General features: G+C 38.8%; 1 protein-coding gene across 1 annotated transcript in view; it reads left to right on the forward strand.

Annotated features, from left to right (window-relative positions):
- The window catches only part of MALRD1 (MAM and LDL receptor class A domain containing 1), a 629,377-nt gene that overhangs the window by 445,693 nt on the left and 155,706 nt on the right, over positions 1-27,978 (forward strand). Inside the window, exon 34 of the mRNA XM_059660668.1 lies at positions 20,180-20,381. Coding sequence (XP_059516651.1) covers positions 20,180-20,381 — 202 coding nt within the window. The remainder of the gene's footprint in view (positions 1-20,179; positions 20,382-27,978) is intronic.

A 27,978-nucleotide genomic window follows, 5' to 3' on the forward strand; every position in this document is an offset into this window, starting at 1 on the left:
TTAACATTGAAAAGGTTGAGAGACACTGGTCTAGGATGTGCCATAACAGATGACTGCTTGAGTTCATAAAGAGCAAATGTGGTCCTGGAGCACATGGCAGAGTATAATTGTGCTAATCTGAAACTACTTTCAGTGATTACATAAATCCTTTAGAAAGGGTATGGCAAGGAAACTACCTAAAGTGAGCTTTCTCGTAGAGGATTTATGAGGCAATGAAAATCGCACAGCCTTCCTAATAGAGATTTCCAATTGTAGACTGTGGTAGTGTGCTTTCTTGCCAGCACAAATTTTATGAAATTATATAAAGTACTGCATAATCTCTGCCCTTCTGTGCTCTGTTCTGTATCCCAGAGAACTACATTTCCCAAGCTCCTTTTCTCTGTGCTACCTGGATAAGTTTGACCAATGAAAGGCACTGGCCAAAGACATACAGGCAGGAAGAGGAGACAAGCCTTACCCTTCTCTCTTTATTGGCGACTTTCTAAAGGCATCTCATCTGTAACTCAGTTTCATCCAGATAGGCACTGGTTCCTTAGCTCTAACTCCCACCAAGTAAGCCGGCCAAATTCTAGCTTCTTCCAGCCATTCAATTTTGGTGACTACTTCCCTTTAATGCTCTAGTTTTAGGGATGGAAACATCTTCCTGTGCATACTAATCTATTGTCTCATAAATTACTTGGTGGTTTCTCATCTCTTCAATAAATTTTGTAACCAATTCCCCATATTAAATTTTCTCTATTTTTGAAATATGTTAGAGTAGTTTATATTTTATAGCTTGTCCCTGTCTGATATTAGTGCCCACCCCAAAGAAAATACAAATCTTTTAAAGATATTAATTTGTAAAATAATGAAAATTTTTGAGTCAGCACCAGTCAATTTAAATTTGTCCTGCTTACGTTAACTTATTAAAAACTACGCTCTAGTAGGGAAGACAGAAAACAAAAACACCCAAATATGAAAACTTCAATTTATGATACAATAACCTGAAGCAAATAAAACAGATTTTGGTGATGAATAATTACTTAGGGTCTGCTGAGAGTGTTATTTTATACTGAATGGAAAGGAATCTTCTCTGAGAAAAATAATGTTTGAATTTGAGAGAGATCAACAGGCAGGGGCCAGCTTCTGTAGGGCCTTGTGACTGTGAGATTAGATTTTATTTAAGAGCCATGCAACGTCTTTGGGGAGTGTCTTGATCAGCTTGGACTGCTATAACAAATTACCATGGACTAGGTAGCTTAAACAAGAGAAATTTACATCTCACAGTCCTGGGGGCTGAAAAATCCAAGATCAAGTTACCCACCAATTCAGTTTCTGTTGTGCATCCTCTTCCTTATTTGCAGGTGGCTGCCTTCTCTCCGTGTGCTCACCTGGCAGAGAGATCATCTCTCTTGGGTCTCTTTTTATAACAACATGAATCCCATTCATAGGGTCTTCACCCTATGACTTAATCACCTGTCAAAGGCCCCACCAAAAACTAAAGCATTGGGGATTAGGGCTTCACCATATGAAGTTGGCGGTTCAGATACAAACATCCAATCCATAGCAGAGAGGGTGAAATTGTGGAATAATATAACCTTATTTGAAAATTTAAAAGACTGTCCCACTACTATAGGAAAAGGAATGAGTGCTGGTGGGCAGGAGCAGGACAGAAGAGGAAGTGAAGCAAGGAAACAAGTTAGATATTTCTAGAAGTTTAGGCAGAGAAGTTAGGGCTTGGTCTAAAGTGGAGTATAAGGATTAACTGAAAAGCAATTTCTACATAATGAGCAAGACTTAGATTTTCACTGGTATATTAAGATTATTTTCTGAGTAACGCATGCTTTCGTGTTATTAGTATATTCATGGAGGGCATCATATAAAGTTAGTAGTCAAAGGAGACTTGTACAGTTGAGAAGGTCAAAGTGAAATTCAATTATGAGCTCTCTGTAACTGCCGGGGTCCAACCCCAGCAGGTCCAGGGGTTCTCCATAGGTGTGGACGGAGTCGGCGAAGAAGGAATGACACGGAGACAGCGTTCAGTTGATCAGCAGCCTAGCCAGGATCTCCAGGCAAGTTCTGGTCTCGATCTCCAGAGAGGTTCTGCTTCGGATCTCCAGCCAGGTTCTGTCTGAGATCTCCAGCCAGGTTCGGTCACCAGGTTCTAGTCAGGCTCTCTTGCCAACCTCTGCAGTCAGGTTCAGTCCAGGATCCCTTGCCATGTTCTCTCCAGCGAAGTTCTTCTGTCTGTAGGTTCTGTGTAGGTTCTGTCTTCTTGGCTCTGTGTTCTAAGTTCTGTCTCTCTCTGTCTTGTTACATCTGTATTTATACCAGTTGATTCAATCCTATCAATCTCTATTCCAAAGGTTAGGGCGTTTCTTATCTCCATTCCAGGGAGTAAAGATTATGTAGCTTAAGCATGATTGTTTGTAGTTAAATTGATTAACTACCCGCCTGGCACTTAGTTAAGGAGTTTTATTCCCTCCCTAACTTCAGGGGAAAATCCCTACCTGGGGATTCAACCTTTCTCGGAGAGGTGACCTTGGTTAAAACACAGCGCCAAGAAGGTGAGCAAACATATTAAGAACCGTATGCCATATATGCCAGGTCCCTTGAAACAGCAAGCATGGACCGGCTCCCGGCATGTAACTTTTTGGGATAAAAAGCCAAACCATTCACATTTATCCCAGCCTGCAAAGTAGAGTGTTGCATAGAGAAGGCAACTGTTTTATAAGAACTGGGAAGCCTGATGGTAAATGAATAATATTCAGAATAATAAAATGTTCATATAGTATCAATATCCTTTTATTCAAAGGCTCAGAAAATTATAGAACAATGCTAATACATACTTTATTTTCTAGGTCAGTTCTTTTCAAATTAAAAGCACTCCTTAAAATGGTGCTAGTTACTTTTGATCCACATTGCCAAAATAGCCTCAGTGAACCAAATTTATTTCCCGTGAGATTATTTAGTTCCAGTATTTCAGTTTGTTTTGATATTTAATGCTAATTCATGTGAGTTACTTAATGTCTATGGAAAGAGGTAAAGTTTGACACTGGACAAAAAGCATTCCTGTAAAAATGACTAATATCCTTTAATATCCAAACTCATTTTTTTAAAGATATACAAAGGAAGGTAGGTAACTTTAATAATTAATATTTCTACAACTGCCTTGGTAATTTGTAGAAATTTCTAATTGCTCATGAAGAAAAAAACATCACCGACTACTTAAAACTGTGTTCAGTGATAAAAGATGAATTCATATATCTATATGGGTTTCTACTAGCCTATTTTTCATATTTTAGAGGAGGTAACCTGCTGTGTTGAAATAGTGTTAGGGGTTTTTAGACCTAAATGATTTCTGCTAAAACCTATGGAATTAAGCATCTAATTGTTCCATTCAGAAAGTCATTATTGTTGTGGTCGGTGTTTGTGAGATTTCCTTTGCTTTGCTGTGATGTTTAGGAAGATAGTAAGAGCAGAGAAAAACAGCAGAGAGTAGCATCAGCTGGTTACTATATGCTATGCACTGTCTAAAGTGTTTTACATGTATTGATTGGTCTAATCCTCACATCATCCAGTGAGATAAGCACCAACATTGTCTGCTCCTTTTTTTTTTTTTTTATCCTCACCCAAGGATATTTTCCCCATTGATTTCTAGAGAGAGTAGAAGAGAGGGTGGAGGTAGGGAAGGGGGAGAAAGAGAGAGAGAGAGAGAGAGAGAGAGAGAGAGAGAGAGAGAGAGAGAGAGAGAGAGAAACATTGACTGGATAGAGACACATCAATGTGTTGCCTCCTGAAAGCACCCCCACCAGGGCTCAGGAACCTACAAAAGAGGTATGTGCCCTTGACCCCGAATCAAACCCACGGACTGACTCTCTAACCACGTAGCCAAACAAGCCAGGGCTAACATTATCCACATTTTAACAGAGAGAGATAATGAGACAGAGGAAGCTTCAGGAGCTTGTCCAAAATCCTAGAGCTAGGAGGTGGCAGGCCTTGGCGTCCCCAAAGCCACTGGCTCTAGTCTGTGTTTACTGTCTCTCAGAACTAGACGGCTATTTTAATGGCACATTTTAGTTTTCTTTATTTTTATTATTCAAAATCATCCCTTATTTTCTACAAATAGTTATTAAAACCTAGTTCTTTAAAAGTTGGTGAGTGGGGTGCTATATATATATGTTTTACCTATAATTGCCTATGTGACCTACCATGTCATCCTTTTGTTCTGCTGCTTTCATTTTTTTTTCAAAAGTAAAGACATACTTTTTAAAAAATGTATTTTTATTGTTGAGAGCATTACAGATGTCCTCCTTTTTTTCCCCATTGACCCCCTCCACCCCATACCTGCCCCTCCCAGGCCTTCACCACACTATTGTCTATGTCCATAGGCTGTGCATATATGCATACAAGTTCCCCAATTAATGTCTCCCCACCCACCTCCCACCCCCACCTTCCCTCTGAGATTCATCAGTCTGTTCCATGCTTCTATGTCTCTGGATCTATTTTGTTCATCACTTTATTTTGTTCATTAGATTCCACATATGAGTGAGATCATGTGATACTTGTCTTTCTTTGACTGGCTTATTTCATTTTGCATAATACTCTCTAGGTCCCTCCATGCTCTCTCAAAGGGTAATAGGTCCTTCTTTTTTATAGCTGCATAATATTCTCTGGAATAAATATACCACAGCTTTTTTGTCCATTCTTCTGCTGATGGCCACTTGGACTGTTTTCAGATCTTAGCTGTTGTAAATTGTGCTTCTATGAACACAGGGGTGCATACATTCTTTCTGATTGGTGTTTTGGGTTTTATGGCAGTTCCATATTTAATTTTTTGAGGAAACTGCATACCGTTTTCCATAATGGTTCCACCAGGGTGCATTCCCATCAACAGTATACTAGATGTTCTGCTACTTTTAATTATTAATGCTGTTGAAGGAGTAGTTCAAGGACCACCAAGACTACATCTTTTCATCAAACTGATTAAGGCCTCCTCTGGTCAGTTTTGGACTTCTCAAGTTTGTCATTAGATTTACAGATGTCCTATTAGACGAGTCAGACCATTCAGAGGGTGGCTTTCTGAAGGAAATTCTTTTTATTCCCTGGATGCTCCCAGACCCCTGACCTTCAGAATAAGAAATCTGGCAAAGGAGGAAGAGTTTCACCCCATTCAGCCTTATTTCTTAAATGCAAAGTGAGTGTGGGCCTGCTGGGGGCATAAGATACCCTAGAAAGGACATTTGATATACCAATCAGAACTTAATATCACCACTCACATATAACCATGATCATGATGAATAATTGAATGATGAATCAATAAAATATGGTGAGTAAACAGTTTCTAGTAGTAGAGGAAATAAATTTTAGATTTATTTTCACTTAATCAGGGCGCTAGTTACCTTTTGGTGCAGTGAAGAATGACTTATAAACTGATAACCTCTGTTAAAAAGTTTCCAAAAAGGCTCTGATTATTACCATGAGATGTTACCACAGAGATGAGATCTGGCCCATCTTGTAATTATCATTAGTGCAGCATAAATTTCTCCAGGCATATGTTGAGTAAAAAGGAAAACCAATAAAAAAACTGTTGTTTCAAAAGAGAAAAAATATCAAAAATGTTTGCTACATTTATAAAAATATGTATTAAAAATTAAATAGGTACTCATTTGTATTGCATGTCCTTAAGGCAATTTACACATCCAGTTATTTTGTTTTATTCCTTTTTTATATTATTAATGCTTAATTTTAAAGTTTTATGATGTTATGAGATTTGTTGGGAGACATTATCAGTGTTCCATCTATAATTTTACCCTTTTATAAAAGTACATTTTTACTGATGTTCCAGATTAACCAAGTCTCTTTTATTCCTGTTTATGCTAAAGTTCATGGTCACAGTTTTCACCAGTGGTGGCCGACTGCTTATCAAGGGCAGCTTCTATATTTATAAAAGCCTAAGCGACTTTAACGGACCACTGGAAGATCAGACAACCGGCCGGTAGCTATGATGTGCACTGACCACCAGGGGCAGGCACTCAATGCAGGAGCTGCACCCTGGTGGTCAGTGCACTCCCATAGCCAACCTCCCGGGACTGACCAACCTCCTGCAGTCCCTCCCTCCAGCCACCCAGCCCCAGTCGCCCTGATCGATCCCGATCGCCAGCCAGCCCGAGGGACCCCACCCGGGTACAAATTCATGCACCGGACTTCTAGTTTGAAAATAATAGTAGAATGTGTTTAAGAGAGGAAATAATAGTACATTCAATATCCCCAGAAATAAATGGTAGAGATATGTGTAGGAGTCATTGACCATAACACATTTCTGCCATCTAAACAATCTTTCAGAAGATCTAAATTATACTCTAAATTGAGCATTTTATGTGTTTTAAGCAGAAATATAGGAAGCAATTTACTGAGACAGTAGTTCTCCACATGTCATACACACTGCTGCATTGCAATCATTTGTAAGATGTAACACAAGTAATATACAGCAACAATAGTTAAAATGAACCTACTTTTGTGTTTTCCTCCCTTTTTGAGATTAGACTCAAGGTTTTTTCGACATAATATCAGTGTTCCATATTTTAATATGATAGGTCCTATTAAATAAGAGAGGAAGGTAAGGTTCCATGTGCCGTGTGCCAGGGATTTTGCTGGGTGGAGTGCATGACAGACGGGCTTTGCCTTGGAGAGTGTGTCTAACACACAACCATCATCCATCACAACATAAGAATCAAGGGCGTTTGTTACCAGATTAGTAAAGGTGGGTGTGTAGATCTCGCCAGCAAAGAGATACTTTGATAGTGTAGCTAAAGCAAACTATGCTGAGATATTCTGTATATCTCCCATTGCAGAAAATAGAAAAATAGGATGCTAAAACATACTACTATAAGTTGCTATTAAATTATAAATGAAGCTGGGTAGGAAGGCACCACATGAAATGTAAAGGCTGACACTCAAGAGAAGGAACTAATCTAATCTGACCTTCAAAATAAACTTTTCCTTTAGAATATAATAAAATCAGAAAAAGAAAAGTGACCCCAAGTTGAAGAAATATGCTGCTAAAAATTAAAATCATGTCACAGTTTTAAGACACAGACATGGGAATTTGCAAAAGAAGGTATTTCTTATACCAGCCAACATTAGGTAGGTGCAAAGTCACCTTGAGAAAGAACCAAAACCCAGCTTTGCTTAAAAGTCTGGGTCCTTTATTTTATATAAAAATTTTAAAAATGCCATATTTAATTAAAGTATTTTTCTTTTACATCCTTATTTCATGAGTACTGTTAATCTATTTTCCTTAGAGATGCTGGCTTTAATGCTTTGTTTAGGAAGTTCTTTCCTGTCATAAAAATAATCTCACTTATTTTAGATGTATATAATTTTGATTTCTACATTTAATTAATTAATCCACTTATAATTCATTTTGTGTATTCCAGTGAGAAGTTAGAAGTTCATAATTTTTGCGATTTACAAGCCAGTTCCTCCACATGTCACACACTATTGATTCAATACTGTGTCTTCTTCTGTTGATTTGAGATGCTTATGTTATTATACATGAAATTCATATATGCATTTGTAAATTTTCTACAGAGGCATAAAAGAAAGATTGCTTCTCAGTTTGATACAAAAAATAGATAGAGGCATAGAAAGACGATAGAAACCAGAGATACATAATAATCCTCTACATGCTTACTCGTTATCTACTGAGTTTGTCAATTTGGGGAGAAGGTGTTTTAACTTCCTCCAAACTGATTATAGAATTCCCAGTTTATCTTTGTTTATATCTGTCTCAGCCCTTTATAGTTCAAAGCTATATTGTTGAATGTGTAAGGATTCAAGACAATTATATCTGCTTGGGGAATTAGAAATTTTATCAATATTAAACATCCTTCTTTATACTTTCCCTGAAATCTTTTTGCCTGTTAATAATTTGGATGTTCTTACCATTTAAAAAGTAAGTTTCTTAATATCTTACCCATCTCTTTATTTTTATTATTCCATGATACTTGGCTTTCATTATGTCAGTTATAAAGATACTAGGGGCCCGGTGCACGAAATTCGTGCACTGGATGTGTGTGGGGGGGAGTGTCCCTCAGCCCAGCCTGCCCCCTCTCACATACTGGGAGCCCTCAGGCGTTGACCCCCATCACCCTCCAATCGCAGGATCGGCCCCTTGCCCAGGCCTGACGCCTCTGGCTGAGGCGTCCAGCTCGGGCAGCGGGGACCCGCAGCTGCAGCGGCCCCGCGATCGTGGGCTCCGCTTTAGGCCCAGGCAAGGGACCCCTAGCTCCTGGGACTGCCAGCTTCGACCGTGCCCAGCTCCCATCACTGGCTCCACCCCTACTTCCTGCTATCACTGGCCAGGGCGGCAAAGGCACCTGATTCTCCGATCATGGCTGGGGGGCAGGGCAAAGGCGGCCCCAGGGCCGCCTTTGCCCTGCCCCCCAGCTCTTAGCTCCCCCCTGGGTTTCTGATCACTGTCAGTGGCAGGGGGCTTCTTCCTGCTTTCCCTTTCGCCTCCCTGCATTGTGCCTACATATGCAAATTAACCGCCATCTTGTTGACAGTTAACTGCCAATCTTAGTTGGCAGTTAATTTGCATATAGCACTGATTAGCCAATGAAAAGGGTAGCTTGTACGCCAATTACCATTTTTCTCTTTTATTAGTGTTGATGGCGAGGTTATCTTTATTCTGTTACTGAGCATCTGTTCTTTTACAAGTCAACTCAGTGTTATGGTTGCTGTTTCATCAAAATGAAGACCTATTTTTTATGTTTTCTGTGTCCTTTTCCTTGTTTCACTATTTTCCCCTTCATATGTCTTTCCCCCTTTTTATGGCTTTTATTCTTTCTTATTCCCAGTATTTATGCATTTTAATAGCTGTGTTTCTTTCTCTGAAGTGGACACTTAATTTGTAGTAAATCCTTTAAAATATTTATCCACTATTATTGTAAATGAATTGCATACTTCCAACCTACCCACTCCTCAAATAAATGAAGATCTTTGGCAAGATTTTACTAGTATTGACCTAGCTTATCCTCCCAGCTCTATGACTTATTAAAATTGGCTAGAACAGAAGATTCAGGGTGTAAATAATTCATCCACTCTCTTGGCAATCGCATTCTTTGAAATGCCTCACTAATATATGATAATCAAGTAAAACTTTTACAGTCATCTTTGCTCACTAGCCTTATCAATTCCTATGCAATCACTATATTGAACTTTTTTTGTTTACTCTGTATATTAGTTTGCTAAGGCTGCCATAACAAAATACCACAAACTGGGTAGCTTAAACAACAGAAGTTTATTTACTCACAGTTCTAGATTCTACTGGTCCAAGATCAGCTTTTCAACATTGGATTTCTTCTGAGTTCTCTCTGGTGGGCTTACAGATAGTAGCCTTCTCGACTTTCCTCACGTGAATTTTCCTCTATGTGTGATCACCCCTGGTATAGCTCTTTCTGTGTCCAAATTTCCTTTTCTTTTGAGAACACCAGAAAAATTGTATTAAGGTCCACCCTAATGGCTTCCTTTTAATTTAATCACCTCTTATCTCTAAATACAGTCACATTTTAGAGTACTAGGGTTTGGGTTCAACATATGAACTCTGGGACAGGCACCGTCAGCCCAAAATGCCATGTTTTGTTCACACACATTTCAGAAATAGTGTATACATGGCGGTAAGCTTTGTGAGTTCCTGGTTGATTGAAAAACTGTTATGTACCCATATTGGAAAGATAGTTTGGGTATGAACTTCTAGGTTCAAAATTATTTTTCCTTAAGTTATTGAAGGCGCTGTTGCATTGTATTCTAAAATCCATGATCTGTCTGCCTTACAGAAGACAGATGTCAGTCTGATTAATACTTCTCCAGGATTTTTACAAATCTTTTCTCCCAAAAAGTACATAAAATATTTTTTTGGTTCCTGGAGTTCATCATTCTGGAAATTTGGTGGGCCCTCATCATGTTTCATCACCAGGTTTTATTGTGTAATTTAGTTGATTATCTCCTTCTGGGAAAATCTATTAGACAGATGTGTAAACTTCTGGCTCTATCCTTGCTACCCTCTAACGCAGCGGTTCTCAACCTGTGGGTCGCGACCCCTTTGGGGGTCGAACAACCCTTTCACGGGGGTCGCCTAAGACCATCGGAAAACACAGATATAATTACATATTATTTTGTGATTGATCACTATGCTTTAATTATGTTCAATTTGTAACAATGAAAATACATCCTGCATATCAGATATTTACATTACGATCCATAACAGTAGCAAAATTACAGTTATGAAGTAGCAATGAAAATAATTTTATGGTTGGGGGTCACCACAACATGAAGAACTGTATTAAAGGGTCGCGGCATTAAGAAGGTTGAGAACCACTGCTCTAACGTATCCTCAAAGGTTTTATGTTTCGGTCTTCTGGCACTGGAGTCTGATTAGTTGGTTCAATTTTCCAGTTTACTTTTTGGAATTTAATCTGTATTGATTCTGCTATTCAGTTCATCTCTGGGGGTTTTATACTAGCAATCATATTCTTAATTTCCAAAACTCTCAATGCTTCTTTTTCTTATTATCCTCTTCTATTCTACTGATATATTGCGTACCCAAATCTCTCAAGGGAATTACTTATTCTTTATTTATCGCCCATTTATTTTATTAGCGATCTTCCTCAAGGTATTCTAATAGTATTCTGTTCAATTTAATGTCTCAGAATTTTCCTCACTTGTTTGGTTACTTACTATTGGTCTTGTATTGCTATCTTTGGATAAGTCTACATTAAATAATTATATATATATTTCATTGCCTTCAACCAAGTAAGGAGTTTCATTCCTCTGAAAGTGCATACTTATTCTGAATCAAGCTCTCTGGTTCTCTGTTGCTCTGGTGTAAAGGATGAGCTTAATTTCTAGTGGGCTTGAAATCGTGATGTAATGGCAGCTTGTTTATTTGTTGAGGGAGGAATGAGTACTGCCTGGCAGTCACAGGGGACGCCTCCTCATTCCTCTGGTCCCAGTGCCCACTCATGGAAACTCACGTGTCAGATCTCCCACAGGAGCAGTATTTACTCACGCTGTGTGTTCCAGGCATGGATGCTAGATCAGCAACTCCTCACACGGAGATTGACCTGACTTTTTACAGAGATGAATTACTAGCCAGTGACACATGCACAGCTCCTTTATGCTCTCCACCTTTCTGAGTTACTCCATAATTCTGCTGGAAACAGTCATTTCTTGGTTGGTCTTTTCTTCACTTGTAGGTGTTTACAAGTTTCTCGGTTTTACTTACATATTTTCATCAGTTTCCATTCAGTCTAAAACTTTCAGAAAGTTCTTGTTTTTGTATGTTGGTAGCTATGTTCTTGATTTTCCAGTGCATCAGTGGATTTACTTCTGTATCTTTCCTGTTTTTGCAGTGGAATATTCTTGAGGAGTATAAGTAAGCATGTGTTTTCATTTTGCCATCAGAATCACAAACCATTTTTTCAAATATTTACAATTTTGCAGAAAATTCTAAAACTAAAGTAAATTAACCCACTATTCCATTTTTTTTCTATTTGCTGTTTTGCTGTCTAATTTTTCCTCTTTTTGAGGGAAGGTGTTTTGAGGGCACTTTGAAGGTGGTCTGCACAGGGATATTATTAGCTGGAGAAAAACACACACATTTGTAAGTATCAAGCTGAATGCTACACAGGTCATTCTGCTAGTGAGTCATTTGGCTGATGCTTTATTTCTGATTACTTCTAAATAGTCTGGCTCTTTCAAAGAACGTGAGGTTAATGTTGTAGAGCTAAGCACAGATCTGCCGCTTCCACTTCCACATGCATAGTAGACATAGTTTTCTCAGTCTTTTTCCTCTGACTCAGCCACTGCTGTTGACTGCAGCACGAGTGATGTTCAGGAGGGGCAATTGGCCGGAATGCAGGGAAACCTTTGTCCCAGACTAGCTTTCTGAGTTACTAATGACCGGAAACTGAAAATTCCTAAGGCTCTCTGGTCTCATTCCCCTTATTAAAAGGACTCTAACAATGCTTTTGAAACATACACACCTACACACACACACACACACACATACAAAAAAAACACACACAAAAAAACAAACAAAACAACCCTGAAATTATTTTTTAATCCCACAATAGTGTCAGCTCCTCATTAACATAATTTATCCTACTATATAAACTCCTTTTAAAAAATAGATAAGAAATGATATGTAATAGCAAGCACATGAATAATAATAAGGATGTGTACTTAGTGTTGGCATTAACTTTATATGCATTATGGATATTTATTTAAACCTAATAACATACCTATCAGGTATTAATATCTTCCACTCAATAGAGGAGAAATCAAGGTTTAAACAGATTAGATACTGTAATTTAGACTAAGACATCCAGTTAGTATTGGCAGAACCAGGATTAGAATCTGGGTCCTAGCCCCAGTTTAAGTTCAGCCTTCTTATTGCTAGGTAGATTAAACACTGAAGGAAAGTTGTGATGGAAATGCCTCCTTATACCACATTTAATCACCAACCAACTTTGGATAGTCTTTTATAACTTGGACATGGATTTCATGTGAATGAACTCATTGTAATTTACTTTGGGATATTAGAGAGCAAACTGGTATTTTTTATTTTCCATCTCAAATAAGAAAGGAAAAAAGAGTGATCTATTTCTTCAACCTTTAAAGATAGAGCTTAAATGTAAATTGATCTTCATATTCTGATTGTTCTAAGCTTATACATATATATGTAAAATTATATGTTTGTATGCATATATAACACATATATCTGAATGTGTGTCAGATATATAGAAAATTTACCCATGCCCATACTTACCTATGGTGAATTTCTTATTGCAAGACATATAGCTTAGTTATAACACAGTGACCTCTGCACTAAGAACAGTAGTTGAGGTGATGTTTTAGTGTGAACAAGTAACTATTTCTAAACACAGGGATTAGAGCATTACTAGCTCTTACTGAAGCTCCCAAATGATTACGAGTTTTGTAAGTACGTACATTGCTTTTTCAAATAAAATGATAAATGTGCTGAGATGGAAATTGCACAGTGAGATATGTGAGCTCCTACCTCTGCTCCCATTACTGACCAGTGAGTCAATTACCTCCTCTTGTTCTCTAAAAGCTTTTCACTAGGAGGCTCCGAGATCCTTTGAAAACACTGACGTTCTTAAAATTTTAACATTTCCATTCTTTCATTATTTATCAAATGTTTACTGAGCATCTATTATGTACCCCAGCCGTATTCTAAGCATTAAGGATACATAATTAAATGAAACAAACACCCTCTCTGCCCACATAGAATTTACATGATAATGGAGGAAGAACACAGCAAGCAGCAAATGTGATACATAAGTAAGATGGGTAGTTGTTTTAAAGTCATGTAACATGGGAAACAAGACAAAATAAATAAATAGGACTACATCAACCTAAAAAGGTTTTGCACAGCAAAGGAAACCATCAACAAAATGAAAAGACAAGCCACTGAATGGGAGAATATATTCACCAGTGATACATCTGATAAGAGCTTAATATCCAAAACGCATAAAGAACTTACACAACTCAACATCAAAAAAACAGACAACCTCATTAAAAAAATGGGCAGAGGACGTGAATAGACACTTCTCCAAAGAGGACATACAGATGGCCAATAGACATATGAAAAGATGTTCAACATCATTAATCATCAGAAAATGCAAATTAAAACCACAATGAGATATCACCTCATGTCTATCAGAATGGCTAGCCTCAATAAATCAAAAACAAGTGTTGGTGAGGATGTGGAGAAAAGGGAATCTTCATGCATTGATGGGAGAAATACAGATTGGTGCAGCCACTATAGAAAACATAAAGAGTTTCCTCAAAAAATAAAAAAAAATGGAACTTCCTTATGATCCAGCAATTCCACTTTTATTAATATTCTATTAATATATTCAAAGAAACCCAAACATGAATTCAAAAGACTAGATGCACTCCTGTGTTTATGGCAGTGTTATTTACAATAGCCAAGATTTGGAAGCAGCCTAAGTGCCCATCAGTAGATGAGTGGATAAAAAAGCTGTGGTACATCTACACAATAGACTACTATTCAACCATAAAAAAGAAGGAAATCTTACCTTTTGTGACAACATGGATAGATCTGGAGCATATTATGCTAAGTGAAGTAAGCCAGTCAGAGAAAGACAAATACCATATGATTCCATTTAGATGTGGAATCTAATTAACAAAATAAACAAACAAAATAGAAACAGACTCATAGATACAGAAAGCACACCATGGCTGTCAGAGGGGAGGGATGTTGGCAGGCTGGGTGAAAAATGTGAAGGGTTAAGATTTTAAAAAAAGCCAAAAACTCATAGGCACAATCAACAGCATGGTGACTACCAGAGGGAAAGTGGGGAGTGGGGTGGTAGCAGAGGGTAACGGAGGTATAAATGATGACAGGAGACTTGACTTAGGGTAGTGAAAGCACAATACAGTATACAGATGATGCATTAGAATTATATATTTGAAACTATATAATTTTATTAATCAATATCACCACAATACATTCAATAAAATTATTTTTAAAAACTGTGTAACACAGTAAAGCAGAATAATAGGATTGTTGGAGCTGGGTCTGGGCTCATTTTCAAAACCACGATCAGAGTGGGCCGCAGTAAAAATGTAAACTTGGAGCAAACACTTGAAGGAGGTGAGGGAGTGAGTCAGGCAAATATGAGCTGCGGGAGGGAGAACATTTCAGACAGCGAGAAGAAATAGTGCAAAGCTTCAAGTCTAGAGTGTCCCTGGTGTTTAGGAGGACTGGCAAGGGAGACTTGTGGCTACACACACGAAGGGAGAGAGTAACAAAACATAGAGGAAAGGGGCAGGGAGAGAAATCTTGAAGAAAGCTTTGTAGCATTGTAAGGATGTTCTCATTAACTGTTCTTTGGGGCCCAGTTCTAGAAAATTGTTATTGTGAACTGAGTTCTTTCGTACCTCCTTTGATACCGTAATGTACTTGGTACTTTGATCATTCTTGCCTCTGATCAGGCACAGTTGCTAGGTCTCAGGAGAGGGAGCTGGGGAGAGCAGTTCCATTAGTAAAAGTAGAGATGATGTACCACCAGACTTATTAAAATATCTGAAATTAGAAAGTGTGATGGAGAGAGGGAAGGGAAGAAAGAATGAGTCAATGTGTTTAGAGAACCAAGTGACCATTTGAGTAATCGTTTTAACTGACATTAAAATGGATATTTGTGATTTTCCAACTAATTAGGCAATTGAGTGAATCAAAGCAAAAAAGGAAAATTCCATACCAGCTCTGTACTTGTATATTTTTGCTTGCTTTTTAATTAACTGACTTTCTCATTAGCTGCTACAGATTGACAGGAAAACCTCAGCAGCATTCAGACAATTCCCATATACTCCCTTGCATTTCCTACCCCGTTCCCACTATTATTAACATCATGCGTTATTGTGGTACATTTGTTACAATTGATGAGCCAATGTTAATGCTTTATTATTCATTACATTCTAGTTTACCTTTGGGTTCACCCTTTCTGTTGTACATTCCATGGGTTTTCACAAATGTATGACACATCCAGATGATCATACAGAATAGCATCACTGCCCTGAAATATCCCCCTGAGCTCTACCCATTCATTCCTCTCTACCACCTCCACATCGCTTGCAATCACTGATCTTTTATGCTGAATACATAGTTTTATCTTTCCCAGAAATTCCTATAGCTACAATCATACTTGGAATTGAATAAATCCTACCATATTGGTGTGGCAGGCAGGGGAGTGGTGGCGGGGGGGATAACTGTCCTGGAAGGAGGAGTCCTGCTGAGATGTGCCCCACGCAGGTGCCTGGTGCCCGACCAGATTCCCCTCAGTGCTGCAGCTAGCGCCACACCATCCCGGGAGCCTCCAAGAGCCTTGGCCCTCTGTTCCCCCACCTCGAGACCAACCATCCCCCAACCCCCCAGCCAAAGGTCCTAGGAAGGTCAGGAGAAAGTCAGGAAAGGACACCCAAAAGAAGTGAGGCTTCTGCCACCCTTCTTTATCCCCCTGGTTCCCGGGACAGAGCTGGATCTAAAGCCCAGTCACAGCTCTAAGGCAGGGCCCGGGCCTGGGCTGCTTACCCAGTGTTGGGGTAAGAACACCTGAGCTCTAATTAAGGAATTGCTGGAGGCTCACTGTGGACAAGTTTGAAAGTTAAACATTCTGGGAGGAATACCATACTTTTGTGAACGGTATTCAGACAATTTTGGGAATTATATGAATGCTGCTGAGTTTTTCCTCTAACAGCCTTACAAGGTTCTCACACTGAAAAACAAAGAAAAGTCTCTGCAACCATTTGGTAGGAAAAGGGGAAAAGAAACCATTTTGAAATACACCCAGCATTCTAATCTTCTTGGCCAGACCTGCCCTCAAGCCAAACTATTTAAAGAGAGCTTGATTTACTGGAGTTTAACAGAGCTTAACAAATTGGAGAAAGAAAAATACCCATCCCAGCCTCTGATAGCTTTCCCGGTGGGGGAAGGGAAATAAGCAATTTCAGTATCTTCTAGCCTTCCTGTCTTACCTAAGGAGACAGGAAGGAAGAGTGGAACTTCAAGAAAAACTACTAATAAAGTTATTGCAATTTTTACCTGGATAATTTAGACACATGGATATTGTTGAAATAACTAGTCTCTGATATCCATAATTTTCTGAATTTAATCATTACCACTCATATTTTCTGTTATCTGTTATTGAATATTTTAATTCAAAGATATGTTTATTCAAGTGCCGAGGAGTTGCTTCCTCAAAAATTTAACATAAATTTAATTGGGTAATATGTATTGAAGTTACATTTTACTCTATCCATGTTTTGAATTGCAAGTTTTTTTCCAATTTTTTCTTGACCTAAAGTATAAGCAGTTACTTTGTGTATGTCATCTTTGCAATATAATATAATCTTTATATATTAACATATATAAACTTTATTATAATATCTCTTTTATATGTTCTTTGAATCCATATTGTTTTTATTAAAAAGTCATGATAAATGATTATTTTACAATATGTAATATTGACTATTACTGTAGTAATGAGTATTTAGTCAACCAAAATTTCAAAGCAGAAGTAGTCAAATTATTCTTCCAGCAGTTGATTATTAGAAAATTACTTCAAATAATTTTTTGTTGCAAGATGAAGTGTCTTTCCAGTAAAATGTGTATGATAAAATATAAAATTAGAAATGAATAAAATTATAATTAATTTTCAAGGATATTAGCCAATTTGCTTTTTCAAATAGATGTTAAAAGTTTTTTTTTTAATTTTTTAAAAAAAATTCCTGAGAGTTATCACACACACACACACACACACACACACAGAGGAACTACTAAGAAGGAATGAATTTTATTTCTATTGGAAGACAAGAAACATGTAATGTTAGCCTCAGTGTGTTTCTCATTGACCAATATTATATGGAGTCCCCAAATGATCTCCCTCATTTTTCCATTGGCCATAATGGCTGCAGAATTACTTGACATCACATACAATTGTTCAATTGAATGCATTGGTGGTATTATAAATACACTAGAGGCCCGGTGCTTGAAATTTATGCACTGGGGTGGGGGGTCCATCAGCCCAGCCTGCACCCTCTCGCAATCCAGGATCACTGGCTCCTAATCACTTGCCTGCCTGCCTGATCGCCCCTAATGGCCTCTACCTTGGCCCCCCCGCTCGCCGCCGCCTCTGCCTCGGCCCCACTGCCGTGGCTTCGTCTGGAAAGACGTCCACAAGGTCGTTCAGCTGTCCGGCCTAATTAGCATATTACACTTTTATTACTATAGGTGTTAATATTGAAACATCCCAGGAACTTGTTAAAGAGTTTCATTGCAATGAAGTTAGTTAATGAAGTTGACCAGAACTTATTTGGACTATACTAGGGTGAAATAATGAGATAAGATAGGTTGGCATCTATTGGAAACATAATGTTCATGATGGTGTATGTGTTGAGGGGGGGGTCGGAGAGGGGGGAAGGGAGCAATCAGGGATGTCATGGTGAATTTTTGAGAAGTAGAGTAAAAGGACAATGAAAGAAAAAGGAATTTGGCAAGAGCATCCAGGATTGACTGAGGATTTAAAAGACTGAAAGCAGAAAATACAATGAAGTGTAAATAAAACAGATACATTAATAACTAAAATACATATATATGCTAGAATTTCTGTGGGGAAAACAAAGTTTTGGGTTATATTTTCATTTAATTGGTTTTTTGAACTGATTTTCCCAGGTAAATAGTTATAAAATAAAGCTATTTCTTTTTAAATCTTTGTGAAATAACCCAGAATTTATGTTAAAAACAAGAACAATTTAGTATAATTTTATAAAGCAGTCTGGTTATCAAGTTGAACTGAAAGCTTCATACATTTTTAGTTTTTTATTTTTACGTTTTAAAAAAGGGGAGTGGGGGAAATTTGCATAAATGTGACAACTAAGTATCCACCAAATCCTGGAGCTGAAGACACTTTGGGATGAATGTTTTCTTATGTGTGAGACTGGAAATAGTTAATTGACACAAATTCCTTTCATGTTGAGACTTAGAATATTTAATTTATTGAAAAATCAATATAAAACGTGATTTTTGCTTAAGCAATATCTGCTTTTTCAAAATGTTGGTGTTAAATTCTCACTTTTCAGGTTTCAACTGTGCAAGCTTTCTATTTTTCTATAGTTTACCGCCCCCCCCTCCCGATGTATTTTTACTCTTTTGTTTAACGTCCATTAACAGTTGAGTTTCTGGCTTGACTTCAAATTTTTTATAGTGGTAAACATTGACAACATGCTTGATTTCCAGGTCTGGAATATTTGACAATTTTTGGTAGTATTTCTAGAATGCCAATATAATATCTTACGTAGCAGGATGAATGGTCTTATCATCTTCTTGTGTTAGTATACGTTTTCGATAGATTTTTATACGATAAATTTTGACACTAAGAAAAAAGTGAGAAAGTAAGATTACTTGATAGAGGGGAATGTCATTGCACAAGCAAGACTATTGCAATGCAAGACAATTACTATCCATGTGTTTTCTCTGGGTCTTGGTTTTCTATAAAAGCAAGACTAGCATTAGTGATTGCTCAAGTACATTACTAATCACCTAGGGAACTGATCACTATTAAATTCAGCAAAAAAAGAAAATACAGAAAAATATCTTTGGAGCTTTACATTTTTTGTTGTTTAAGCACAGACTTTTTGGTAAAGAGAGCTATAAGTGACAGGTTTTGTTTTAAAATGATTAGAACTTGGTACAGGAATTGGTTTCAAACCTAACTGTATTTCTATTTCATTTCTTCTTTGTTGAATCCTGAACTTTATTAGCCCTTGGCCTTTAGAACATCCTGAATATTGACGTTAATTAATTCAGAAAGATTTTCTGTCAAAATATTAAATATTTTCTGGCATTCATTTTCTGAAATTACTTGAAAACTCTCATAGTCACTTACTGTGAGGGTTTCCTTTTTCTCCAGTGATACAACCTTTGTTAGACATGGATTTCTCCTTAGCAATGAAAGATTCTAGTTGTATAGCACCTCCAGCTTTTTAGATGCTTAAAAATGTTAGAGTTTTTACCATGTCCAATTTGACACACAGAAATTAATATGACAAAACAAAGATTTAATTAACAAAAGAAAATGTAACATATCGTGCTCACCTTATAACCACAGTATGTACATATAGGAAATGTTTCAGTCAAGGTCCTGAGCCGTCACACTGCCAGACTCCACTCTTCCATTAAGAGCTTGATGCCCAGGGAGAGCAGAATCAGGAATCACGTGCAGGCAGTCTGCTTCCAAGTTTGCCCTTTGAACCACCAGGCCACAGTTCTGAGATGATGGGTTTATCACAATGCCCATGAAAGGGAAGGACTAATCCTATTTTAATCTGTAGCACCTGACAGGGTACATTACACAGAAATAAATCTAGTGCCTACATCTGAACAACCTGAAACATCAAGTCAGGTTAGAGTACTCTCCAGGCTTCCTTCTTTCGTAAACACCATGGAAACAAGCAAAAGCAAGTCAAAGTGGTTTCTATGCACATTGAGAAGATTCTACTGCCTTGGGGAAAAGATACCCAAGTATATATATTTCTAATATCCAAAAAGTAACGAGTTGCTTTTTCTCTGTTTTTCCCCCACCCATAGGTATATACCGTTGAGGAATCTGGACTAAATATCCTGGTGTGGTCAGTGATTGGCAATAAAAGAACCGGTTGGATGTACGGATATGTACATCTCTCCAGGAACAGTCCATTTAAGGTGGCATTTGAAGCTGATTTGAGTGGTAATGAACACATCTTTATTGCCCTTGATGACATCTCCTTTACCCCAGAATGTGTATTTGGAGGTAAGTGATTCCTTCAGAAGATGGGATATACATGCATTGTTTTTAATATCTAAATACAGAAGAATTGGGAATTCTGAGGAATAGCGTTTCTTTCCAGGTTCCATCTTAGTCATATATTGAAGAAAGAGCAGTCTGTCTTGCAGGAGGTAAAGATTTTTCTGCCCATGGCACTTCACTATGGAATTTTCATGTCATCTGGACAACAAAATAACTTTGACTAACTTTCTTTTGAAAGCATGGCAGAAATTTGGTTTCATTAATATAGCTTTATAGTCTACTTTCTTTCATGGGTTTGTAGTAACTGCACAAGGTAAAGATCATTCTGGTCACCTATCATATTCCAGACTGTCTTTTCCATCCATGTCAATGTTTCCCTTTCCATAGGCTTTTTCCACTCTCCTGTTTCTACTCTACAATCTAGAATTCTTATTCTATTGCGTAAAGAAAACAAAAGTCCTGACAATTACTCCTTTAAAAAAAAAATCCCCTTAACGAAAATCTGACCTTCCCCTACTTAAGATGTTTTCCGTAAGTGGCAATTTATTCTCTTTTAAACTCAGTCTTAAAAATTTTAATGCTTGACATTAGGGTCACTGTCTTTCTCTTACTTGATGCTCTTCCAAAATTTTATTCTTCTAGTCACACATCTGGGTTCTTATCTTCTTTATGATTTTTCTTGGGTTTTAAATTCTGGACAATCTAACTTCCAGGTGATTGAGCTTGTGTAAAACACTGACCTTCAGTGCTAGTCACCTTCATAAATATTTTTCCTCTTTAACCAAATCTCATAGTTACTTTCTGGGCCATATAACATGCTCTGAAAATGCAGGTTGAAATTTTCATCTAATTTTTATGTTCTCTACTTCTTGATTACTCCTCCTAAACCAGTTTGCCAACATAAATAATAAGAAAAACATTCTAGATTCTCAATGCTTTATGTGCTTTTTATAAAACACCCTCTTTATGCTTTTTCCTAATAATCCCAGATGTAATTATCTAACACCACAATTCCATTCTAAATTAGCACTTTGCATTCTATTATGTCCTACTAGAGGCCCGGCACACAAAATTTGTGCACGGGTACAGTCCCTAGGCCTGGCCTGTGATCAGGGCCATCTGCCCCTGCTGCCAGCAGCCAGCCCTGGCCCCCGCTGCCACCCACCCCCGGCTCCCCATTCGCCATCCAGTGATTAGAGCCTGCCAGCTGTGGGGAGGGACCAAGAGGTTGGCCGTTCCCACCCATTTGCCATCCCCCATCCCCTGATGTCAGTTGCCCTCTGTGTGTGGGGTGACCAGCAGCGCAGGGGCCTTAGCCTGATGCCACCCACATCTGCCGCAACCAACCCCTAGTTCCCTGTTCCCCATCAGGTGATCAGAGCCTGCTGGCCAGGGAAGGGACCGAGAGGCCGGCCCTGATAAGGTGATTGGGGCCTGCAATTGGGAGATCGAGACCTGCGGGCTGGAGGCAGCTCCTGTGTTGAGTGTCTGCCCCCTGGTGGTCAGTGTGTGTCATAGCAACAGGTCGTTCTGCCATTCTGTCAATTTGCATATTACCCTTCTATTATATAGGATTTTTTCATTTTAACATAAATATGGGTCCTAATTATGTGCCAGGAACTCTGGTAAGCACATTGTAAGTATTTATCAGACCATCCCTATAGAATAGATACAAGTATCCAGCTCATGTTTATTCATAATGACTTTATTAATCTTTAAAATTGAATTGCTATGGCCATTTGTGTTTTCCAAACTGCTGATGCTCATGCTCACTGGGGCAACTAGAAATTTTGGACCCTTAGCTGGGCCTTCAAGGATCCCAGATACACGTGTTTCCTATTCCTGGCACTGTTTTTCTACAGCAATTCTCAAATCCTCCAATTTCTCCCTTGGACTTTCTTCATTCTGTCAATGTTTTTATAAACTCTGAATCCTATATAATAAAAGGCTAATATGCAAATTGACCAAAAGGTGGTACAACCGGTTGCTATGACACTCACTAACCACTCGGGGGCAGACGCTCAACGCAGGAGCTGCCCCCTGGTGGTCAGTGTGCTCCCACAGGGGGAGTGCTGATCAACCAGAAGTCAGGCTCATAGCTGGCAAGCTCAATGGAGGTGGCGGAAGTCTTTCCCGCTCTGCAGCAGTGCTAAGGTGTTTAATTGACGGCTTAGTCCCGCTCCCCACAGGGCCTAAGCCATCAGTCATACATCCCCTGAGGGGTCTCGAACTCCAAGAGGGCACAGGCTGGACTGAGGGACCCCCCCACCCCAAGTGCACGAATCTTGTGCACTGGGCCTCTAGTAGACTATAAAGTCATTTTATAAAAAATACCTTTAATTTTATCTTTTCATCTCCAAATATACCCATATCTACAACCAATTTTTTTTTTTTGTCACCATTTGTCTCAGGAAAAAAAACACCTCAATTTTTCCAAGAGTAAACCTCTCTTCTTGGTCATTTCTGTTCTGAAGTTCTCCCATAAAAGTCTTCTCTGTCCTACATTCTATATCTTCAGTTTCTTTTCTTTCACTTTTGGCTCTTGTCTCACACACGCACGCGCGCGTGAACACACACACACACACACACACACACACAGTTTCCCACTAATTTTGAGCTCCTCAAGACCAACAGGAGCTTGTCTATTTCATCTTCAGAGTCTAACACAGGAACTAGGACATTTAGAACACAATTTAGTGGGGAGATGAATCACATGGCTGTTACTAGTGCACAGATGGGAACAGGGTTGGCAGGCCTGTTGCCAGGGATATGGGAGTGCACAGCTCCTGCTGGACCCCCAGGATGAGACTGCCTCCAGGACCACAGTTCAGTGGAACTGGAGCCAGGTCATGGGATCTCTTCTGGGTCTGTGATCAAGCCTGCAGATGGCAGACCTGTTACCGGAGATGTACACATGGGTGGCTCCCACTGTATCCTTGGGCATGCAGGACTACCTCTGTGACTATCATAGAGCAGGGCTGTAGCTGGGTCCCAGGGCTGCTTCTAGATCCGCTGGCTGGTCCAGGAGCAACAGGTCTGTTACTGGGCAAGCGGGTGGGTACGGCTCTTGCCTGGTCCTTGGGTGGGCAGGTCTGCCTTCTCACCATGGTATAGCAGGACTCAAGACAGGTCCCAAGTCTGCCTCTGGAACCATAGTTAGGTTTAGGTCAGTTGGCCTGTTACCAGGGGCACAGATAGGCATGTCTCCTGCCAGACTCTGTGTGAGCACGATTGCCCCTGGACCACAGCAGAGCAGGGTTGGAACTGAGTCACAGGATAGCGTCAGGGTCCACAGCCAGGACTAATATTGACAGTCCTGCTTCCCAGGGGCACAAACAAGTGTGTGCCTCAGGATCCACAGTTGAGTCCAAGGCCAGTGGCCTATTACTAAGGGCACAGACAGGCATGGCTTCTCACAGATCCCTTGGAAGATGGGGCAACTGATCCATGTATTGATGTTTCCCTCTCTCTCCCTTCCTCTCTTTCTAAAATCAATAAAAGCATGTCCTCAGGTGAGGATTAAAAATAAATGATCTTTCAGTGTTAGTACTTAGCCAGGAAAACTTCATTTCCTAGTAATGCTGGATAAAGGAAGCATTATTTTCATATAAAATTCAAATTGATCAAATTTTGATAATATGCTTGCACAAATTTTCTTTTTTTGTTGAATGAAAATGCCCAGAATGGGACACAGTTTTCCTGTAAAATATAGTTGTAAAAGGATGCAAAAAATTCTGATAGTACAGGATCTGCTACTATAAGTGTTTATTAAACAAAGGAAGAGAAAGAAATTTAAATAGATTTTTTTCCTGTATTCACTTATGTGTGTTCTTCATTCAGCCCTCAGAGAAGGTGAAACCATCTCTACTATCAAAACTGGTGCTTTTTCCAGTTTTCCTTAGATTCCATCTAGATTCAAATGAACTAAAGTAGCTAAATTAACTTAGATTATTTTTTCAGATCTTCTAATATGACATCCAGATTTTTACATTTAGCATACCAGCTTTTTTTCTCATGTTCAAATTAACATCCAAAGATTAAAAATAGCTCTCAACTTCCTTTCAACCTCATACTAGGTTTTTTGAAGTTTTATCTACCCTCCTCTTTCCACTCAAAAATATACACTCTCCCATAAATAAAGGAATATACAGCATTTGTCACCACAAGTTACATGTAGTTTTCTTTCCATTTAGAAGGTGGTCCTATAACAGTAGCCCCTCCACCACCCTGAAGAATCTTTGCTTTCTGCATTATTACTTTTCCATTCTCCCTTTAATTACTTTCAGTTTCCCAGGACATTTTCTAAATGGAGGCATTCTCCATGCAATAAAACATCTCCAGCAATTCTGAGTCAGCAGAGAAATGTATTTATTTTCACAGAGTCTGTTTTCTTTAGCCATGTGAGTGTCCAAGGGTAGGAGATGTGTTCTGTTTTCTCCTATAATTTGAAACAAAGAGGATCACAATTTTTTTTTCCCAGGATGAAGAAACATTTTGCAGAGCTGATAGGACATATAAGATGTTTTAAAGTATTTGAAACAACAATGGCAGTGAAATTATAGGGTGCTTAAAGATATGATATATTTCTATAGAATTTGGTCAGGAGTCTAATAAATATGGCAGATACCAGTACCCACAATTGGAGGAGGGTGATAAGTAGGAAGCAGATTATCTCAGCACTGGAGTCTACTGATGTCCTGGGTTGAATAGTGTGGCCTCAGGATCCATGTCCTTCATGGAACCTTAGAGTGTGACCTTATTTGGAAATAAGGTCTTTGCAAATATGATTAAGATGTAAGAAAAGATGAGATTGTACTGGAGCAGGGTTGGCCTTAATACAACATGACTGGCATCCCCATGAGTAGAGGAGAAGGGACAAGGCAACAGGGAGAATAGCATGTGGTGAAAGAGGCAGAGATTGAACGGATACTTCTATGAGTCCAGGAATGACAAGGATTGCCAGCAAAACAGAAAGCAAAGAGAAAGTAGTGGACTGGGTTCTCGTAGAGAGCCAACAGAGAGAACACAACTGTGCCAACACCTTGAATTCAGACTCTGGCCTTCAGAACTGTGAGAGAATAAATTTCTGCTGCTTTAAACACCCAGCCTGTGGTACTTTGTTATAGCAGCTCTAGAAAACTAACACAAGTGGCAATATTGAGATCTACTTTGTCATCAAGAACTAGGTTCAAACCTTCATTAAACCCCTTACTGCACGTCTGACCTGATTTTCCTTATCCATGAAATGATTATTTTCAAGATTTAGGAAATGTGTTTTGTCTAAAAGAATTTCATGAACTATTTCAGGCTATTAAATAATCATTTGGAAAAATCTAACAATAATTCTTAAGACATATCATCTTACACTGAAAAACATTCCTAGTTGAAAAGTGCTGAGTCTGATGCTCCATTACATAATACACAGTAAATAACAAATTTGCTGTTATGTGTTTAATCTAAAGAAAATAGATTTTCAAGGAGGAATGCAAATTCCAAAGAAAAGAAATATTATTGTAGGGCACCTTTTTTAGATTTAATCTTAACATGGTAAATATAAAATGATAGCAACTAACAAGGTGACAAACAAAGTAAAGAATAATATTCACTAGAAATTCAAGGGGGACAGGCAGCCACAAGTTCTCCTTATTTATATTATAACTATTAAAGGAAAACTTCATTCTTGAATAGAGATTCTCTTTCTCTTTTCACATCCCTGAACTTTAACAGAAGTGTTACTCTGGAACATTTCCAGGACAGTTGTATTCTCTTGAGTGCAAATTATTTAGAGGTTGAGATATTTGTCTGTTTTCATCATCAATCATCATCATCATCATCATCATTTATATTATCTTCAATGATGTATCCCACAGCCCAGAAGTGTTCCTGTTTTATAGTAGATATTCAATAAATGTGCTGTGAATAAACAAATACATATGTTAAATGGATAGATGAATAAAGAAAAGTTATTGCCAACTGAATTCATATGGTACCTCTCTTTACTACCATCAATGGACTCTCCTTCCAGGCTTCTTCTCAAACCCCAGTTTAGAGAGAGAAAGAGGATATTAGTGACTTGTCCAACAGATTCTGTGACTATTTTGAGTGCTACAAAGATGACAACTAGACTAAACTTTTGAAGACATGAGTCTAAATCATGACTGTGCCACTAAATACTCATATAATTTTAAGAAAATCATGTTTAACTCTTTAAACCATGGTTTGTGATTGAGGAAATGAAATAGACATTGCTTGAGTCTCTTCCAGCTCTGCCATTTTATGATTGTACTAGAGGCCCAGTGCACAAAACCTCATGCACTGGGGAGGGGTCCCTCAGCCGGGCCTGCCCCCTCTCACAGTCCTGGAGCCCTCAGGGGATGTCCTACTGATGGCTTAGGCCCAAGCAGGCCTAGGCCACAGTCTGGCCTCCCTCTGTGAGAGGCAACTGGGCTGATCAGGGGAAGGCACTGCCCCCATTACCCCATTGCTGCTGCCACTACCTGAGCCCCGGGCCTCGCAGACACTGATGCTCACTGCTGCCTGAGCCCATGGCTGCCTGAGCCCCAGGCCTTGCAGCCACTGTGGCTTTTCTGGATGGACATCTGCTCTAATTAGCATATTACCCTTTTATTAGTATAGATGGACTGGATTTTTTGCAAAGGATCATGACAGCAGAAGGGAACCAGAGATTGACACAGAAAGGGACAGAGTCCAAAGAGAAGGAGAAGGAAGTTAAAAGAGGTCTAGAAGTTTGGGCCAACATGTACAGGAAGAAATGTCATTGCAGTTAGATGCAGAAGACTTCTCAATACTTGGTGTGTCTGTAAACTTGAGTAAGCCAACCTTTCATTGAGTCAGTGTTTGTTGAGAATCTCCTGTGTGTTGCCCTGAATTTAGATTGGAAGGACGATATGAATATAATTGTATCACCAGTTCTTCAGGAGTTCAAAATCTAATGAGCTTTTATGATAATGATGCATACCTGAAAGTTTGAAGCAATAAAAAGTGTATTTGAAACTCTGTCAGCTCTAAGAACTGTGTTCTAAGATGATTTCATTTCACTTAGAGGCATCATCAAAAAGTAGTTTCTTGAGACATGGTTGAATATTCTGAGAAATAGTCAGTGGTTTGCTGGTAATCTAGCTCTTACTTTTTTAAAAAAAAAAATGGAGCCCTGATTTGTAACACTTGCCTATTTTCTGGGTGTAAATACTCCTAGCATGATTGATTGAAGGATACCAGTGTGACGTCACGGGAGGTGGGGTTGGGAAGAGATGCGCACAGTCGTACCACAGGCTGCAGCACACACAGGGCCAGAGGAATGAGCTCCAGGGCAGTGGTGCTACCTCCTCCCAGACGGACAGTTGAGTGGAAACTAAAGCTGTCCATATTCTGCAGCATAGGGACCAAATTATAAAGTTGGCCAGTGACAATATACTCTCTATCTATACTCTAATGGTGTCCAACACAGAGAACGGTGCACATTTACTTAGCATTGTGAATCAAGAACATTGCAAATGAAACATCCTAAATAATAAAAGCCTAATATGCAAATTGTCCCCTCGGGCGGTTGTTTGACCGGGAGACTGGGAGTTTGACCACT

This window comes from Myotis daubentonii, chromosome 1 (genome assembly GCF_963259705.1).
Source record: "Myotis daubentonii chromosome 1, mMyoDau2.1, whole genome shotgun sequence".
Lineage (NCBI taxonomy): Eukaryota > Metazoa > Chordata > Mammalia > Chiroptera > Vespertilionidae > Myotis > Myotis daubentonii.